This window comes from Scyliorhinus torazame, chromosome 4, assembly GCF_047496885.1.
Source record: "Scyliorhinus torazame isolate Kashiwa2021f chromosome 4, sScyTor2.1, whole genome shotgun sequence".
Lineage (NCBI taxonomy): Eukaryota > Metazoa > Chordata > Chondrichthyes > Carcharhiniformes > Scyliorhinidae > Scyliorhinus > Scyliorhinus torazame.
In genome coordinates this window covers 248,560,903-248,579,989 of record NC_092710.1, presented here as the reverse complement: position 1 = coordinate 248,579,989, position 19,087 = coordinate 248,560,903, and the positions used below count along the sequence as shown (strand labels likewise).

Genomic DNA, 19,087 nt, shown 5'->3' with positions numbered 1-19,087 from the left:
CCCCACCCTTTCCCCATATCCCTATCTAGGGGCATTTTAGCATGGTCAATCCACCTAACCTGCACATCTTTGGACTGTGGGAGGAAGCCGGTATAACATATATATTTTATATAATATATATATTTATATATACACACACACCTTTCTTCCTGTCTCTTGTCCAGTGCACTAAAATTAACTGCTGCTTTACAATAACTTTTTAATATTTTGTTAACAGGCATTAATTTTAAACCCAGGATAGTTTGCAATTTTTATGTTGCGTTAGAAAGGAAAGGGAATATCAACAGAATTTTGCAGTTCTTAGTCAAAGAGGTGTAATTGAAACAGTTCATGTTTTTGTGTATTTAGTGTGTGCCTATATTTCCTTCATTAATTAATGTCATTTCTTCCTTCTGTGCAGCAAGGACATCTGCTGCCTAAGGATCTGTGAGTGTAGCAGTGAAAGTAACTAGTATCTGACATCAGCTGAGCAACAGTCCTGAGTGGATGACATCCCATGCTAATATTCTTTTCTAATTGCCCAGCGGTGATTTCCACTTGGGACTTTTGCCCTTAGGAAGAAACTTACAGTTGTCAGCAGCAGTGCTTTCTAGTCACATGACTTGTAAGAATGTGACATTTAAATAGCCTAAATTTAGGCGTATTTAGTCCTCTGAAGATATTTTCCTTTGGATGCAGTACTTTAGTTGTCAGTTTAATAACATTTATTTTGTAGCTTGTATCTTCAGAGAATGTGTTAGTTGTACTTGGGGCTCGCTATTCACAGCCATTCTGCCCACATGCGTTAATTAAATTGTGATATCATAATATCAATAAGCAGAAGATATCCATGTGTGTGAGTGACCCAATTTTCCACCAATCCAATGCACTTTCTTAACTACAGGAAGACTGGCAATCGTCACGAACATCCAGCACCCAGCCTTTTAATTTTAAAAAATCTGACATATTCACCTTGATTGTGCAGATTGCAGCTAAAGACCAATCTAAAATTGGCTTTGTTGTTTTCCTAACTTGTATTCCTTCCTAGTTCAATAGAATTGTATGCAATATGTGCAGTTATTTGGTAGAAAAGAGAGGCACGTTGCCAAAGCTTTGTGTCTTGCACTCATCAGTACAAATGCAAGAATGCCAAATTTTAAATGGTCACAACAATTTATACCAAGGAAAAAAGGGTGCTGATTGAACAACAGGTTAAACAGCAATTTCATGCTACTACTATGCAGTGGCTGTTTCCCATTAACAGGATGCTGCCATCAGTCCAAAAAGATGTTCTTCCTACTACTCAATTGAGCAACTTTGTGTATGTTGTCATTGCCCTACACATGATTGTTAGCCTCCCCTAGCCCTCATCCATGACGCCTCCCCACCCACCTCCATGCACCCTCATTTCCCCCATGTCCTCGTGCATGGATCGCAGAAAACTAACATGCAGGTAATAAAGAGAATGGAATGTTGGCATTTGTCACTAAAGGAATAGAGTACAAAGGTAAGGAGGTGTTGTTGCAACTAAAGGAATAGAGTACAAAGATAAGGAGGTGTTGTTGCAACTATACAAGGTATTGGTGAGACCGCATCTGGGGTATTGTGCACAGTTTTGGTCCCCTTATTTGGGAAAGATGTAGTGTCATTGGAGGCAGTTCAGAGGAGGTTCACTGGTTGATTCCAAAGATGGGAGGTTTGTCGTATAAAGAGAGATTTAGCAGTTTAGACCTATATTCCCTAGAGTTTAGAAGAATGAGGGGAGATCAAATTGAGGTATATAAGATAATAAACGGTTTAGATAAAGTAGACCTGGAATGGATACTTGCTCTTGTGGGGCATTTTAGAACAAGTCATAGTCTCCGGATAAGGGGTAGCAAATTTAAAACCGAGATGAGGAGGAACTACTTCTTCCAAAGGGTTGTGAATCTGAGGAATTTGCTACCTAGAGTGAAGTGGATGCTATGACAGGGAGTAAATTTAAGGATAAGTTAGACAGATTTTTAATTGAAATGGGTTGAAGGATTTTGGAGAACGGACATGATAGTATTTAACAATGGAGCAGCCTCAAGAGGCTAAATCGCTATTTCCTGCTCCTAGTTCTGATGTTCTAAGAAATAATTATTCTGTCTGATTTCACTATCCAGCTCTTGGCCTGTAGCACTATAGGTAACAGCACCTCAAACATAAATCTAGTATTCTTAATTAATAAGGGGATTTCTTGATGAATGTGGAGATCAGTGGTTATGAGGAACATATAAGCCATGATCGAATGGCAGAGCAGACTCAATGGGTCAAATTCTACTCCTATATCTTATGATTTTATGATCCCTTTATTTTTTCCATGCACAATCCAGGTGTTGAAAACAGCACCTACAAAACAGAATGACTTGCTGCAAACTCATAAAGTTGTCAATAAAACAAAGCTAGATATCCCATTTGCAATGATGTAAATAGACCGCTGCTGAGCTCAGTCCATTAACCATTCTTGGAACCCAGTCAAACAATCATAATGAACAACACTTCAAAGGCTTCAGGTAATGGAAGGGACATGAGGAGGTGGAGCAGAAATGGGGGTATGGAGGGACTGTGCGGGATATGAGGGGACATCTACAAGATCATTTAAACTTACCTGTCATTAGGTTCCCAACTCCACAGTAGATTCCCCCAACAGTCACAAACTGACTAACCATGGGCTGGATTCTCCGATTCTGGGGCCATGTCCCCACGTCGGAGTGGGAACGGTTTTACCACAGAAAAACTGGTGCAAAGTGGCATCCGATTTCCCGTTTTGCTAGGGGCCAGCAGGATGGCAGTGTAGAGCATCCAGCTCCAGCTGCCAATACCCCCCGGAGAATTACCGGGTCCGTGGCCATGCATGCGCACGGCAGCGGCCTGCAGCGTCATGCTACATGGCGGCAGCCACTCGCAGGCCCGGCCCACAAAATAATCCTTTCCTTCAACAGGCTCGTGCCCCCGGACCACCAACCCCCCCCCCCCCCCCCCCCACAGTGCCCCCAGCTCCGAATAATGTCCCCCCCGGCCCTCCCTCGACTGTGGCGGCGCTGGACTGAGTCCGTAGCCGCCACGCCGAGTTCCCGTCGGGTGAGACTACACGTGTCCCATGCCTTCAGGAACCCGGCCGGTCGGGGGCGGAGCATCGGAGGGCAGGCCTCACGCAATGTCCTGAGGCCGTTGATACGTGGCAAGACGTACTCTGCGAGTACGCCGCTTTGGAGGGGACGGAGCATCGGGAAAGCGCGCTGCCCCCGATTTGGTCTGATTCTCCGGCCATTTGCCGAACGTGATTTTGCCGTTGCCGACCGGAGAATCCAGCCCCATGTCTTTAGAATCCAAGGAAAATCACAGTGGCAGGAATGGCCTGGTAACTTTGAAATTATGACTTGCACACTTCATATTTTGGTCTTCCGAGGTGAGTTTGCTTAGGAAAGGGGGGTGAAAATTCCATCCGTGTCATGTAAAAGTGATGGCATTAAGCAGGGTAAGCAGCCACCCGTGTAAAGGTACTTTTATAGACAGCAAACCAGAAAATAAAATGCAGTGATTTCCTTCACTTTTAATCAAACTTATAGAAAATGAAATAATGTGATGTGCATATAAAATTAAGGTAGAAGTTGATGTGTCATGAACAAACTTTATTTTCCTTTAACATGTGAAATTACCTCTAACATAATGGAGAAATGTAATCATTCACAAACACAGTTATTTTTCTATTGCCAAATGTTTCTCCAACTTAATTATGGTCTTAGTACGCCATTAAAACACGGGTCGGAGAATCGGCGTGGCGTCGCACGAATCGCGCCACGACGCCGGGACGCAATTCTCCGCAGAGTGGAGAATTGTGGTCGGCGCCGGTCGGGGAATGCTCTGACTCTCTTGCCAGGGCCGGCGCGCCGATTCTCCGGCTTAGATGGGCCGAGCGGCCATCACAAAAAATCCGATTCCTGCCGCCGCCGCCGTTCTAACATCCTCTGAGCCGGCGGGACCTCGACGTTGAAGGGTTGGGGGTGGCCTATGGGGGGGGGGGAGGGGGGGGGTCCGACCCCAAGGGGGTGCTCCCTAGTGGCCTGGCCCGCGATCGGGGCCCACCGATCAGCGGGCCGGCCTCTGGCTGGGGGTCTCCTTTCCTCCGTGCCGGCTCCTGTAGCCCTGCCCCATTTGGCATCTGGGCCGGCGCGGGAAAGAAGGCCACTGCGCATGCGCGGACCCCGCGGCGCCGGGTTCATGTCAGGATCGGAAGCGGGAGCGGCGTGGGCCGCCCCAGCGGCGTGCTAGCCCCCTTTGGGCCGGAGACTAGGGTCCCGGAACGGGCACCGACGCAGGAGTAAAACACTCCCGTTTTTACGCCGGTATCGACACTTAGCCGCCCGATGGGAGAATCCTGCCCCTCGTTACACCTCAGTCTGCAAGGTATAACTTTGTCAGGAACTTTTCAGCAAGTCTAAAAGTTCTTCTTAGTTCAATGATTTTTAATTGATTTTGAATTGTCAATTGCCTTTATGGAATGTTGGCGTCACTTGCGAGGCCAGCATTTATTGCCCAACCCTAATTACCCTTGAGAAAGTGGTGGTGAACTGCTTTCTTGAACCGCTGCAGCCCATGTTCACCCACAGTGCTATTCGGGAATGCCAGGACTTTTATCCAGCAACAGTGAAGGAACGGTGATATATTTCCAAGTCAAAATGGTGTGTGGCTTTGAGGGGAACTTGCAGGTGGTGGTGTCCCCATAGAACATTACAGCACAGTACAGGCCCTTCGGCCCTCAATGTTGCGCCGACCTGTATCGGCTGCCCTTGTCGTTCTAGGTGGTAGCGGTTGTGGTTTGGCAGGTGCTGTTTGAGGAGTCTTTGTGAGTTCTTGCATCACATCCTGTAAATGATGCACACTGCTACCACAGTGCATCGGTGGTAAGGGGGTGAATGTTTGTAGATCAGATACCAATCAAGCGGGCTGCTTTGTCCTGGATGGTGTCAAGCTTCTTGAGTGTTGGAACTGCAATTGGTGGATGGTGGATAGGCTTTGGGGAGTCAGGAGGTCACTTACTTGTCGCAGCATTCCTAGGCTTTGACCTGCTGTTGTAGGCTTGGTATTTATATGGCTATTCTAGATCTGTTTCTGGTCTGTGGTAACACCAGGATGTTGATAGGTAGAATTTCTCATTGATTGCAGTCTACGGGGCTTCAACAGCAGTTGGAGAAGCTAAAAATCCCTGAAAGCAACTTCTGGATTTCTGTGATCCGTATCTACACATGCAGTTAGAAGAATGTTAGTTTTGCAGGAGTAATGATGGCAATGCTGATAATTTTGGTGTTAGTACTGCTAAAAATCCAGGACATTATTATTTCTTTCTCTCTCTCTCTCTCTCTCTCTCTCTCTTCTCTCTCTTTTTCTCTCTTTCCAATTAAGGGGCAATTTTAGCAACGCCAGTCCACCTACCCTGAACATCGTTTGGGTTGTGGGAGTGAGGTCCACGCAGATACGGGGAGAATGTGCAAACGCCACACTGACAGTGACCTGGGACCAGGATAGAACCGGGGTCATCAGTGCCGTGAGGCAGCAATGCTAACCTGGCACACCAAAATTAAGGCAATTCTCTGTGTAATGTCATGCCATTCGATGTTTTGTATAGGTGATTAAAACATTTCAGCAATACAAACACGCTTAATTGTTCAGAGAATAGCCAAATTCTACCGTTAGAAGTACATCTCATTTATAGTTGAATTTGTTGGAACTTTTCTATCTATTCTCGGTCACATTTTTGAATGTCTGCACAATTGTACATATATTGGTGAAAGGAGCAGACTCATTTGAACCAAATTGCTTTTTGCATTAAAAGCTGTACTAGTTTATTTAACTCGTGAAGTTTGTATTGTATTAAGAAAGCTAAAATATTGAGCAGTTTCAACTTTTTTTTAAAATTTATTTATTCTCCTTTTTCACATTTTCTCCCACATTTACACCCACCAACAATAAACAATAATCAGTAACAAATATGTCAATCCCATATCAATAACAACGATCCCATTCTCCCACCAAGTCCCAAACAGTATCCCGCATGTTCACATAAACAAATAACAAAAAGGAATCAGGAATCGCCCATAGTCACCATCAACACCCACCACCCCCAACTAATGTTCAATGTTATCCAGTTCTTGAAAGTGCAGGATGAATAATGCCCATGAATTGTAGAACCCCTCCATCCTTCCCCTCAGTTCAAACTTAACCTTCTCAAGAGTCAAGAATTCCAACAAGTCCCCCTGCCACGCCAGGGCACAGGGTGGAGAGGCTGCCCTCCATCCTATCAGGATCTGTCTTCGGGCGATCAACGAGGCAAAGGCGACAATATCTGCCTCCGCACCCGTTTCCAACATGGCTGGTCCGACACCCCGAATATGGCCACCCGGGGGCCCAGGTCCAGTTTCACGTGCACCACTTTAGAAATTACCCTAAAAACCTCCTTCCATTAATTCTCTAGCTTTGGACAGGTCCAAAACATGTGAACGTGATTGGCGGGGCCCCCCCGCAACGTTCACACACATCCTCTACTCCTTAAAAGAATCGGCTCATCCTCGCCCTCGTGAGGTGTGCTCTGTATACCACCTTCAGCTGTATCAGCCCCAACCTCGCGCACGAGGTGGAGGCATTCACTCTCAGGAGCACCTCACACCAGAACCCCTCCTCCATATCATCTCCCAAAACTTCCTCCCACTTTGCTTTGATCCCTTCCAGTGGTGCCTTCTCCTCTTCCAAAATAGCTCCATAAACCACTGGCACTACCCCCTTCTCCAGTTCCCCTGTCGGTAGCACCTCCTCCAGCAATGTGGAGGCCGGCTCCTCTGGGAAGTTCTGTATCTCCTTTCTGGCAAAATCTCGAACCTGCATGTATCTAAACATTTCCCCCTGCTCCAGCCCATGCTTCGCTTCCAGCTCCTACAATCCAGCAAACCGACCCCTAAGAAACAAATCTTTCAGTGTCTTAATCCCCTTCTCCTCCCATTTCCGAAAATTTCCATCCTACCTCCCTGCCTCAAATCTGTGGTTCCCCCGAATCGGCATTTCCCTTGACCCTGCCCCCAACCCGAAATGTTGGCGAAACTGCCTCCAAATTCTCAATGAAGCTATTATTACCGGACTCCCTGATGACTTCCCCTGGGCCATCGGGAGCGGCACTGTTGCTAGTGCTTTCAATCCCGACCCACTGCACAAACTCTCCTCCAGTCTGACCCACTGGGAATCAACCCCTCTGACACAGCTCCGCACCTTCTCCACATTCGCCGCCCAGTAGTAATACATCAGGTTCGGAAGACCCAAACCCCCTGCCTGCCTTCCCCTCTGTAGTAGCACCTTTCTAACTCTGGCCACCTTTCCTCCCCATACGAACGACGTAATCCTTCCCTCAATCTCTCTGAAAAAAGCCTTTGGCAGGAAAATCAGCAGGCATTGAAAAATAATTAGAAATCACGGCAACAAGTTCATTTTAACTGCCTGTATCCGACCCACCAGTGAAAGGGGGAGACTGTCCCACCTTGCCAGATCAGCTTTCACACTCCCCACCAAACTAGAAATGTTGTACCTGCGGAGCCCCCCCCCCACTGCCAGGCAACCTGCACCCCCAGATACCTAAAGTGAGTCCCTGCCCTACGGAATGGCAGCCCCCCACCCCTGCCACCACCCCTGGCCGAGACACCACAAAATACTCACTCTTGTCGAGATTTAGTTTGTATCCCGAGAAAGACCCAAACACTCGAAGCAGCTCCAATATTCCCCCTATCGACACACTCGGTTCCCACACGTATAGCAGCAAGTCATCGGCATATAAGGACACCCTATGCTCTAACCCCCGCACTATTCCTTTCTATACCCCCAATCTCCTTAATGCAATGGCCAACGGCTCAATCGCGAGTGCAAACAGCAGGGGGATATAGGACATCCCTGCCTTGTCCCACGGTGGAGAGAAAAGTATCTCGAGCTGATGTTGTTTGTGCGGACACTCGCCCTCGGCTCCTTATATAATAGCTTTACCCAGTTCACAAATCTTGGTCCAATCCCAAACCACTCCAGAACTGCCATCAAGTACCCCCATTCTACCCGGTCGAATGCCTTCTCAGCATCCAATGCCACAACCACCTCTGTTTCCTTCCCGTTTGCCGGTGCCATAATGACGTTCAATACCCTTCTAATGTTTGAAAAGAGCTGCCTCCCCTTTCATGAATCCCGTCTGATCTTCACCTATCACCTTCTGGAGGCACTCCTCAAGCCTTCACGCCAGTACCTTCGCCAATACTTTTGCGTCCACATTCAGAAATGATGTGGGCCTATACGATCTCTCTGTCGGATCCTTATCTTTTTTAGCATCAGGGAAATCGATGCCCGCCCCAATGTTTATGGCAACACTCCTTTCCCTATCGCCTCTTCAAATATCCACACCATCAGGGGTGCCAGCTTATCCTTGAATTTTTAATAATATTTCACCGGAAACCCATCCGGCCCTGCCACCTTCCCCGACTGCTTCCTCCCAATCGCACCCTTTATCTCCTGCTCCACTGTCGCTCCTTCTAATGTAGCCCTGTCCCCCTCCCCTAGCCTCGGGTACTCCAACCCATCTATAAATTCCTGCATCTCACGGTCTCCCCCAGGTGGCTCTGACCTGTACAACCTCTTATAAAATTCCTCAAAAACCTTGTTAATCAGATTAGGAGCCACCACCAACTTCCCAGCCCTATCCCTCACCTGCACAATTTCCCTTGCCGCTGCTTCCCTCCGGAGCTGACCTGCTAACATCCAGTCCCCACCCACTATCAGTTCATGTGTGTCCAAGTCGGGGATGGCCCCAAACACCTTCTTTGCGAATCCCACATCATCCCAATTGGGGCCGTATACACTTAACAGTGCCACTAACCTCCCCTCCAGCGCCCCTGTCACAATCACATATCTACCCCCCTGATCTGCCACCACCTTCTCCACCTGGAAGCGTACTCTTTTGCTGACCATTACCGCTACCCCTTGAGCCCTTCCGTCAAGTCCAGAGTGAAACACCTGACTCACCCAGCCCTTTTTAAGTCTCACCTGATCTTTCACCCTCAAGTGAGTCTCCTGCAGCATTGCTACAACTTTTAAGATGCGCAAGTACCCTTGACCTCTTGACCGGACCTCCTAACCCCCTCACGTTCCACGTGACTATCCTAACTGGGGGTCTCTCACCCCCCCCACCCTTCTTATCCACCATCATCATACCACCGGGCCCTGCCCCATGAGCCTGACCCACCCCTATTTATTATTAACATCGAACCCCTCCTCCCCCCCCCCCCCCCCCAAAGCCTCCCCCCCCCCCCCCCCCCCACATTTCCCCTTGAAAAAAACATCTCCCAGCATCAATCCCTTCCCCCCCCCCCCCCACTCGCCTCGTAGGCCCATTGAAACCTGCTAACCAGGCTCCAATGTCCGCAGCCTTCCTCTCTCCTCACCTCTGTTCACTAGCCGACTTTAGTTAGCTCCCCCGCCAAGATATACCATCCCCTCCCACCCAGTTCCAGAGAAACAAAAAACAAAAACAACAATCAAACCCATACAATTCACTGAAATAAGATATAACCGTCACAACACAGAATGCCAATCAACCCAACCAATAACTTGAACTCTGTAACAATGTGAAGAGAAGTAAATTACAATACACGCCAGTAAAAAGAAAGTTATAGCATTTATACATTTTCCAGCTCCCCAATTATAGTCCACAGTCTCTCTTCCAGCTCCGCTCTTCACGTCTGTCCCAAGCCTTCCACCCTCACGGCCGCCTCAGCCGCCTCCACTGTCTCAAAATAAAAGTCTTTGGCATCATACGTCACCCTCAGCTTCGCCGGGTATACCATGCCAAATCGCACCCCCTTTTTGTATAGTGCTGCCTTCTCTCGCCCGAACGGTGCTCATCTTTTTGCCAACTCCACCGTCAAGTCCTGATAGATCTGAACTCCGGCACCATCCCACTGCACCTCGTGCTTCTGCCTCGCCCAGCTTAACACCTTCTCCTTCATACAGTACTTATGGAAGCAGATAATTACTGCTCTTGGCGGCTCATTCACCTTGGGCTTCGGCCTTAATGACCAATGAGCTCGGTCCAGCTCCGACCGGGAGGAGTTCTCACCCTCCCCCATCAGCTCCCCCAATTTCTTAGCGACGTTCTCTGTTGGCCTTGGGCCCTGTGACCCTTCGGGCAAGCCCACAATTCTCAGATTGTGCCGGCTCGAGCGGTTCCCCAAGTCCTCGAGCTTTGCTCGGAGTCTTCTGTTGACCTCCACCACTCTCCGCAGCTCGTCCCCCATCGAGGTGAGCTGGTCACTGTGCTGCGATACGGCCTCCTTCACTTCCTTCATCTTCTCGCCCTGCTCTTTCACCTCGGCCGATGTGTTTGCCACAGCTACCCTCACCGGGGCGATTGCCTCCTCCACCAATGATTTCAATGCGACCGCCATCTCCTTCCTCAAAGCCTCCATTTTCCTCGCAAACTGCTTTTCCAACTCCACCGCCATCACCTCGGTCATCTTTTCCACGGTAAGTAGTGCAGCCCCACCATCTTGTCAGCGCTTTTGCTGGCCTTCTCATTTAACGGCGAACACAGGGTTTTCTTCCTAGCTGCTTTTCGCATCCTCTAACGACTTATTATTTTTTCATTTCTTTCTTCAATCCGAAAATAAATAAATAATTATTTTCAAAAAAAAATTCAAAAAATTCCAAAATCATAAAATCTCTTCCCCAGGAGACCGGACTTCAAACTCCTCAAAAATCCATTTTCAGTGGGAGCCACCCAATGTGCTCTAGCATTCTGGACTCGGGCCTGCCACCTCGATTGCCTCGCCTTGTGTCAAGCTCCGCCCACGCATCCGACCTCTGGATCGATGCCTCCCGCTCTGGCCGCCGGACACTCCCGCGGGGCTCCTCACCAGCTCCAATCCGGATCGACCCGATGCCCGTCGCTCAGGCCCCAAAGGCCGAAGAAAGAACCACGGGGAAACCCCCCCAAAAAGTCTGAAACATCGCGGACCGGCGGGAGCCTCTTCTCGATGCAGCCACTCCGCTCGCGAGCGCCACCAGAAGTCGAGCTATTTCAACTTAACAATGTTTTTGTCTATGGCTCAGTTTGCTGAAATGTTCTTGTGCTAAACCTGCATTCAGTCCCTAAACACTCAACTCCAAATATTGCCTATTTTATATGCAATGTAGATTAGTTTTAATATCTGATTTAATAATCTCAGAAAAAGCATATTTATTTAAGAGAATACAAATTCAGTGAGAATCATCTTGATATCTTCAGTATGCAAGTATAATTTTCTTGGATTTTTAGAAAGATTTGATAAAGTTCTGCATTTGAGATCTAAAAGGAAGGTTAAGATTCATGAATTTAATAACGTTTTATTTTCAATGGAACTGGCTTGTGTGATGGTCAAGCAAACTTTTGAAAATTGTACTTTTAAAAGTGGTCAAGGAGAGCAAGATGTAAATGAATGTGGGCGAATTGTCTTTCCTTGAATGGACATTCACGATGTGAAACTATTTGTGAATTTACACCTCTTATTGACTGCATGTTTACTAAAACTCTAATCAATAGTCTTCTAGACAGCCAACTTGACCCTTGATGGAGAAGGGTGCAAATAAAGAAATTCACCACTAGAAGTTGTGAATAGCCACAGTTAAAACCCATTGGTGCAGCAGTAGCTTCTAACCTTGAATCAGTTTCATATGACCAAAACCAACCTGAGATCACAAATTTGTTTAGTTCAAGAACCAGAGAGAGACAGAGCAATGTGCAAACCACAGGATAAGATGGACCATCCATCTTCCACCAAGAAAACAAACCTTGCCTAACAACCAGTCAGTCCAGACAGTGAGAGAGAGAACCTGACTTGCTTTCACCTGCAAAGCTTTACTTTGACAAAACTTGGCCACGATTGTGACTGCAAATCCAGAGATCCTAACTTCCATACATCCAAAGAACCACGAGAGAGTTCATCCAGGCCTGGTACAGATGCATTTTTAAGGCTCTCAAATTTGAATTGAACTGGCGTGGTAGCTATTGATCATTCAGTGAATGCTTGGAATAAGTCAGAAAGTTGGAGCAAACGGAACTTCGTAGGAATAAGGACACAGCAACAGACTTTTGAGTAATTTGGGAAGCTAGCTAGGAGTGCATTGGAATAGTTACGTCCAGAGGTTGCAAAGGCACAAATGAGGGTTTCAGTAGCAGATGAGCTAGGGCATGGACTGAATCAGACAATGAAGCATGGATCGAGGATCACCAAAGTTGCAAGTAATCTGGTTCAGCCTCATTCAGTTGTCAGGGAGTGGAATGGAATTGGTGGCTAGGAAACCAAGCTTATAGCGGGGCCTGAAGGTGAGGGCTTCAGTGTTCCCAATATTTAATCGTAGGAAATTTCTGCTCATCAAATGCTGGATCGGGCAAGCAGTCTATTAATTTTGAAATATTAGAACACCTGGGGTATCTAATTAGAGGTCAAGTACTGGAATATCCTGTAGAATATGATGTACCGATTAACGTACATACTCTGTCATCTAGTAAGCATCTCTTCTGAATCTACACATTGATCAATGGGTACTCTGGATTTTATTATTAATTATAGCAAGTCAGACACTATAGAACTCCGATCTCCATTCCTGCCATCTTATAAATCTTATTTCTCCCGGTAAACTGTTTTTATTTAGTGCCTAGGAGTAGGAGCCTGTTGAGATCAATATTTCCTCTATCCGTAGACATACAGTCCGAGAGGTCTACAGCACAGAAAAGGTCCTTCGGCATTCATATCCCCTCTACGCCTCATCTAATTATTCAGTCTATTGTTAAAGCAAAATAAGGGCCAATGGTGCTTTTGTGTTAGTATCTAATAGACTTTGTTGATTGTTAAATACCTAGTAATTTAAGGTAATATGATCAGGTCATAGAATCCTAGAATTCCTACAGTCCAGAAGGAGGCCATTCGGCCCATCAAGTCTGCACCGACCCTTGAAAGAGCACTCTACCTAGGCCCATTCAACACCCTATCCCGTAACCTAACCTACACATCTTCGGATACTAAGAAGCAATTTAGCATGGCCAATCCACATAACCTGCACATCTTTGGACTGACGGAGGAAACTGGAAAATTGGAGACTCTTTGAAGAAAGATGACTGAAAGCAGGCATAAGGTGGCAGGATATGATTTTCCAGCACTGTTTTGTGAAGCAGAACTTGATAGTCATTGGAAAAAAGAAGTCGATGTATGGATCAGGTTGCATCTCTACTAAAAAGAAAGTAAGGGTTGACTCTGGCACTCTGCTTCATACAAGGAACAAGATCTGCTGCACAGTGTTCTTGGAACTAGAACTGGACAATGGAGAAGGTTTGGACGTTCTCTTAAGAATCCGGGATAAAACTTATATGAAAGATGACTTATTGAATATCTATAAGGCTTGATCAGACTTTGATTGATTTTTAAAAATGGATGATTTTTCCATTGAATAGTTCATTATGGGGTTTAACGGACTATATCTGAGATTGCAGCAATTCCATTTGAAATTCCTAAATCAGCTCTTGACTTTAAATTATTGGACTGTGCTCGGATATCAAACATGGATTGGCTCTTTGTGTTAACTGGAGTTCGATTTAAAGGGGCAGATACGCTTCAGATCAAAAGTCCCCCCAAAAATTTGGGGGAAAGCATTCATTTCCGGTCACTTTTATGGCATAATTTGGCTCTTGAACAGTGACACCAAAGATGGAGGATCCATTGCCAACAGCATTTTGAGACCATCTGAACATAAGGCCCAAACGTCTATTATAAAGAAGAATTACAAACAGAAAGTATGAGGACAAAGATCCATTTGGGCATTATAACCGGCGGTGGGAGTTGGGCAATTATGCAAGGAGGTGGAACCCTAAAGATAACCAAGTGTCGGATAACAGGAGCTTCAGATGCAACTCGGTATTATGCGTTGGATTGGCCAAAATGAAAATTGGACAACACACGACAAGGAAGTCGAGAAGGACAATACTGACCAATCAAAAGGAATCTTATTGGTCACCAGACCTCCAGTCCGGATTTGTTCAATTGTACAGTTCCAGCTAGTAGGTAAAATTTTACATGGATTCTTCAAGTAAGGAGGCTCAAAGTAAAGTCAAAGAATATGACAGTTCTACTTGTTTCAGATTTGGTGATGGTGACACGTTGAGATCACTAAAGTGTAAAATAGCAGGGGTTAATCACTTCATCGGTACTAATGTGATATCGAGTGAAACATCTGAACTGTTCAGTAAGCCTTCAATGAAAAAGGCCCGGATGAACAAGTGATTGTTCTTAGGTAATCTTTAGATTTGCATTTACACAGTCGGGACATTATTGTATTCCTTTAAGACCTATCATCTCTGGACAGAATATTAAAGATGTATTAAGGGCAGCAGGAGAAGAAGCAAATAATTACCAAATTACATCAACAGTTTGCACATCCCTCTGGTTATAGGTTGAAGATTATTTTAAAATATGCAGGGGTACTGGATGGGGAATACACCAGAATGGTCAAGGATATTAGTGAAAAATGTGCTATTTGTAAGAAGTACAGGAGAATGCCATCGTGACCAGAAGTAAACCTTCAGATATAACAGACTTTAATGAAACCATAGCAATGGACTCAGTATGGGATAAAGAAAAATACATCTCTACATTTTATAGAAGTAAGAACTAGATTTAGTCTGTCAATGTCAGTTTATAGTACAAGCAAAAAGTAATCATTCATTAAATAACGGAAAGATGGATAGAAACAGGGCTAAATCCTTAATGGACAATGGAGGAGAATTTGCCAATGACGAAAAAATGTGTGTGAAAATTTGAATCTTGTTAATCCACACAGCAACAGAAAATCCTCTTAGCACTGAGGTTAGTAAGAGAAATCACACCGTAATTGACAAAAAGCTCCTAAAAATGTTAGCGGACGAACCAAATTGTAAATTATCAACTGCTGTTGCTTGGGCAGTACATGCAAAAAGCATGCTTCAGATGGTTGGGGGCTGCAGCCCCTATCAGTTTCTGGCAGGAATATGAAGATCTCTCTTATAATGTGGGACCACCCCCTGGCTTTGGAGGGGACTGCCATTAGTTTAGTTTTTGCAGAACATTGAATGCCATGCATGCAGGGAGGGGAACAGTTATTGAGGTGGAGGTTTCAGAAAAAATCAGGAGAGCTTTGCGTTATTAAATCAGGCCATTGGAAATTAATTTCAAGCCTGGGGACATGGTGTATTCTAAAAGAGGACGAAAAGAATGGAAAGACCCAGGAAATTTTATAGACACTGATGACAAAGCTATAATCGTACAACATGGCAACCAAATAGTTGAGGGCATATTCCACTTTGATGGAACCAGAACAGATGATGGAAACTGGAGATACACCGTGCATTTAACTCACACATGTACCAGAACTTTATGAATACGTAGACTGGCAGACTATGGGTGAACTAAGAGTAGACCAAGTGGTAATGAAGATCAGAATAAGACCATTTAACACAAAGATCAATTACCGAATTCAGAGGGGGATCTTGACATATTTTGTTTCATTGTTACCAATAGCTGAGATCCCAGCCTAAGGGAACTCGTCAAAAATATTTAATTCTGGAAGAAATGCGCCAATGATTTGAAAGTGTTTCACCCAACTGCTTCTGGGTGTGAGAAACTAGGCACATCTAGTCCACATCTTTGTCTCTGTTCTGTGGCTCAAGAACGTTGAGCACTGGTTCTTCTGTTTTTAAGGGGAAGGGTTTATTTTTATTGCATTCGTTTGACAGGAATCTCCAATTTTTATCTTTTACTGTGTTTTGAGATAAATCCATATGATGTACAGCATGGATCTGAACTTTATGGAATATAGCTCAGTTCTACATTCCTTTAGGGTGAATTAGAATAAATCATCTTTCGATGGATGCCATATCTTGACTGCTACTTTCTAGCTGACTTTGCAGCTGGTCGATTAGTGTTCTGAGTGAAGAGGGAATTTTCGAAACCTATTTAGTCTGATTTACAGGCTTTTCAGAATGGTGTGAGGCTTCTTTCAGTATATTGTTTTATCCAATATCAGCAATTCAATTGACGATCACCTACATTGCATATATACTTGTTTATTACATAACCAGTGAAGTATTTAGTACACAAGATGGTGGTTATAATTAATTACATTTGAATCCATTAAAATATTGTCAGCAAGTTTTACATTTTTCTTTTCTCTAATTAACAAATGTGCCCTGACAGATTTTTGTTGATAAGTTATACCTTCTATAGTGTACAAGACTTCTTTGGATTTGTTAAAGTTAGTGGTTTCTGCAGAGGGATAGGCTGTTTTTGTAATAGGCTGCTTAGCGTCTGGTACTAATCCATCCGCTGTTAATTTTGTTAGTGTTACAGCTGGCAAACGTTATGTTGGGGCAGATTGTGTATATTGCTACAGGGCCCTTCTGTTTGTTTTCCACTATATTGAGTTTTAGGATTGCTGACTTCTGACTGATCAGATGAACAAGTGATTGACACATCAATTAGTCATTAAGTACATTTAATAAAGGTTACACAAATATTTCTATTGACCGTGACTCCTTGTGTATTTCTGCTGCATGGAAATTTATCGTACATTTGTTTTCCTATCTAAGCGAGAATTCTTTGTAAATATTTAGTTACTGACTTTGAATGTATTAACATTTTTCTTAATGTTTTGCTTTTTGTGTATTGTTTCCTTTTCTCCCGTTATCTCCATGTCTCTTTTTCCCTTGCACTCATTCTTTCCTGCAATCTTGACCATATTCTCATCACAGTCAATTTAAATTGCCCAGTCTTGGGTTTAACTATACCATTTTTTTTCATCAGTCACTCTTTCTGAAATGGAGATGCTGAAAATAAGTTGTGTTCTATTCACTATTCTCTAAACACTGATACGATCATAACCTATAATAATTTTGCCAAGCTTGAAATGTTTACTAGCCAACATTATACTTTGAGTGGGGGTAGGAACAGAAAGATTGCTTACAAGATTAAAGCAGCATCCAAAGTAAATAAGGACATATGCTGGGTATCATGGCACAAGGAATAGTATTTAAAGTTGATATGTAGTAATAAATCTATTTAGACTTTATGGGGGTCTACATTGTGGAGGCATCGAGTTTTTTAAACCTATATGTGAATAATTTAGAAGGAAATCAGGAGAAATATGAATGACAGGTCATGGGGACCTGCTAATTTGCTTATCTACTTTTGTAAATATATACTTACTTTAATCTCTAGTAGATGTAAGAAGGGCAAAAAGTAACAATGGACATAGAAACAGTTTTGTCACGTCCGTAGTGCAGAGCACTCCTGATTGACAAGATTTTATTCATTTAAAAAGCATTATTTCTCACTGTCCTGATATTTACTTGTACAATAAAGCTTGTGAAGTTTATTTTGTGTATATACCAGGTGTTGCAAATCATTTATGTTGCAGCACCTCAGAGCAATTTTTGCTACAAAGAAAACACCGAACTTCAACCCATTATTTAACGTTATTCCTTCAGGGTGTTGATGACTACTTTTTCTCAATTTTTCCAATTAATGAGCAGTTTAGTGTGGCTAATCCACCTACCCTGCACATCTTTGGGTTGTGAGGGTGAGACCTATGCGGACACTGGGAGAATGTGTAAACTCCACATGGACATTGACCCGGGTCCAATCCTGGTCCCGGATCCTCGGTGCCGTGAGGCAACAGTGGCAACCATTGTGCCACCGTGCATTCCAGTCGAAACTTTCTGCCTAGTTACAGTGAATGATCCAAACCCAAAATACTGTCTGATAACTGGTTGGATGTCTGCACATTCCAGCTTTGCCTAACTCCTGCCACATGCTGGTAAAACCTTTCTCCCATTCAATTTCTTAGTAATCCAAATTAGTAACCCAAGTACTTTTGAATTAAGAGGAGTATATTGGTTTGGGAGGAAAATCAAACAAATAATTTTGGATTGTTTTTTGGCATTAAAACACAATGCTACTTCACTGTGATTACAGCAATGAAAAGTTTGCTTTACTTGTGTGAATCGGCATTTCATGTTCTTTGAAATTAGTCCATAACATGAATTTTAAGATTGCCATTCAACTGTAGATATATAGTCTCATAGTTTGCATTTAGTTGAGTATTCACGAGGTGTTTGTGTGTGCGATGGCCATTGCCAGATAGGTGCACATTACTCTACAATGGAGGATGTTAGGACAAGTGCTGAGTTCTAAAATTTGTAGCAGGAGCACTTCTCACGGATCCAGCAAGTTTGTTTAGTGGATTGTTTTCTATCTTTGAAATTTACTGTTTTCTTCAGACTTTGCTGTCTAGAGTCATTCCCAAGGATATTGTGTTGGAACATGCTTTAGGCCCTGGCCACTGATGTAGATGTGTTATTTTTTGGCAGTGGCATTGTGTAGGTGGACTACGCTAGATATGGTTTTGGAAGGAATCAGTGTGAAATGCCATGTGCTGCACAATGCGCATCATAAATGGAAGTCTCCTTGAACATCCCTCCTCTGACTTCCTATTGTTGCAAACATCACCACTCTTCTCTCCCCCCCCCCCCCCCCTTCTCTCAACCACCACCGCCCTGCCAGTGTCCACATGCATCCACCAACTGATGAAAGCCCACAGGCTAGTTGGAACCATCCATGCTACACCTCACGTCCAACTCCATGATGACCTTTTCAACTGACTTACTGCCCATCTTCAATCTTGGCACCTCATAAGGAGCAACCTGCCTGAGCAATAAATAGCAGCCGATATTCTTTGGATCAAGGAGTGGGAAACATAGGAAGTCACAAACAAGTTCCTTGTGACAAGCTCACCTGTTGAATAGCAGGCTTGAACTACATGGTGCTAGTGGTCCTTGCGAAACAGGTTCAGAACAGGCCATGGTCACCATGCAGCCAACCTCCACCGTCAAGGCCTCAGTACAAACCACTTATGTATTTGTGGGGAGACACAAACAATGCAGCACATTATCAAGGAGTGACATTCTACAGAATAAACACCTTAAACTAAGCAAATGTGTTTTCGC

The 19,087-nt window shown here is 44.5% G+C and overlaps 1 protein-coding gene across 10 annotated transcripts in view; it reads left to right on the top strand.

Moving 5' to 3' along the window:
• The window catches only part of usp45 (ubiquitin specific peptidase 45), a 362,553-nt gene that overhangs the window by 225,866 nt on the left and 117,600 nt on the right, over positions 1-19,087 (top strand). Inside the window, exon 9 of one of the 10 annotated variants that reach the window (XM_072499599.1) lies at positions 10,751-18,300. The exons of 8 other annotated variants lie outside the window; for them this stretch is intronic. In XM_072499599.1, coding sequence (XP_072355700.1) covers positions 10,751-11,138 — 388 coding nt within the window. In that variant the 3' untranslated portion in view covers positions 11,139-18,300. Of the gene's footprint in view, positions 1-5,406; positions 5,850-10,750; positions 18,301-19,087 lie in introns of those variants that run through there. One more of the 10 variants, XM_072499601.1, reaches the window with a different exon arrangement.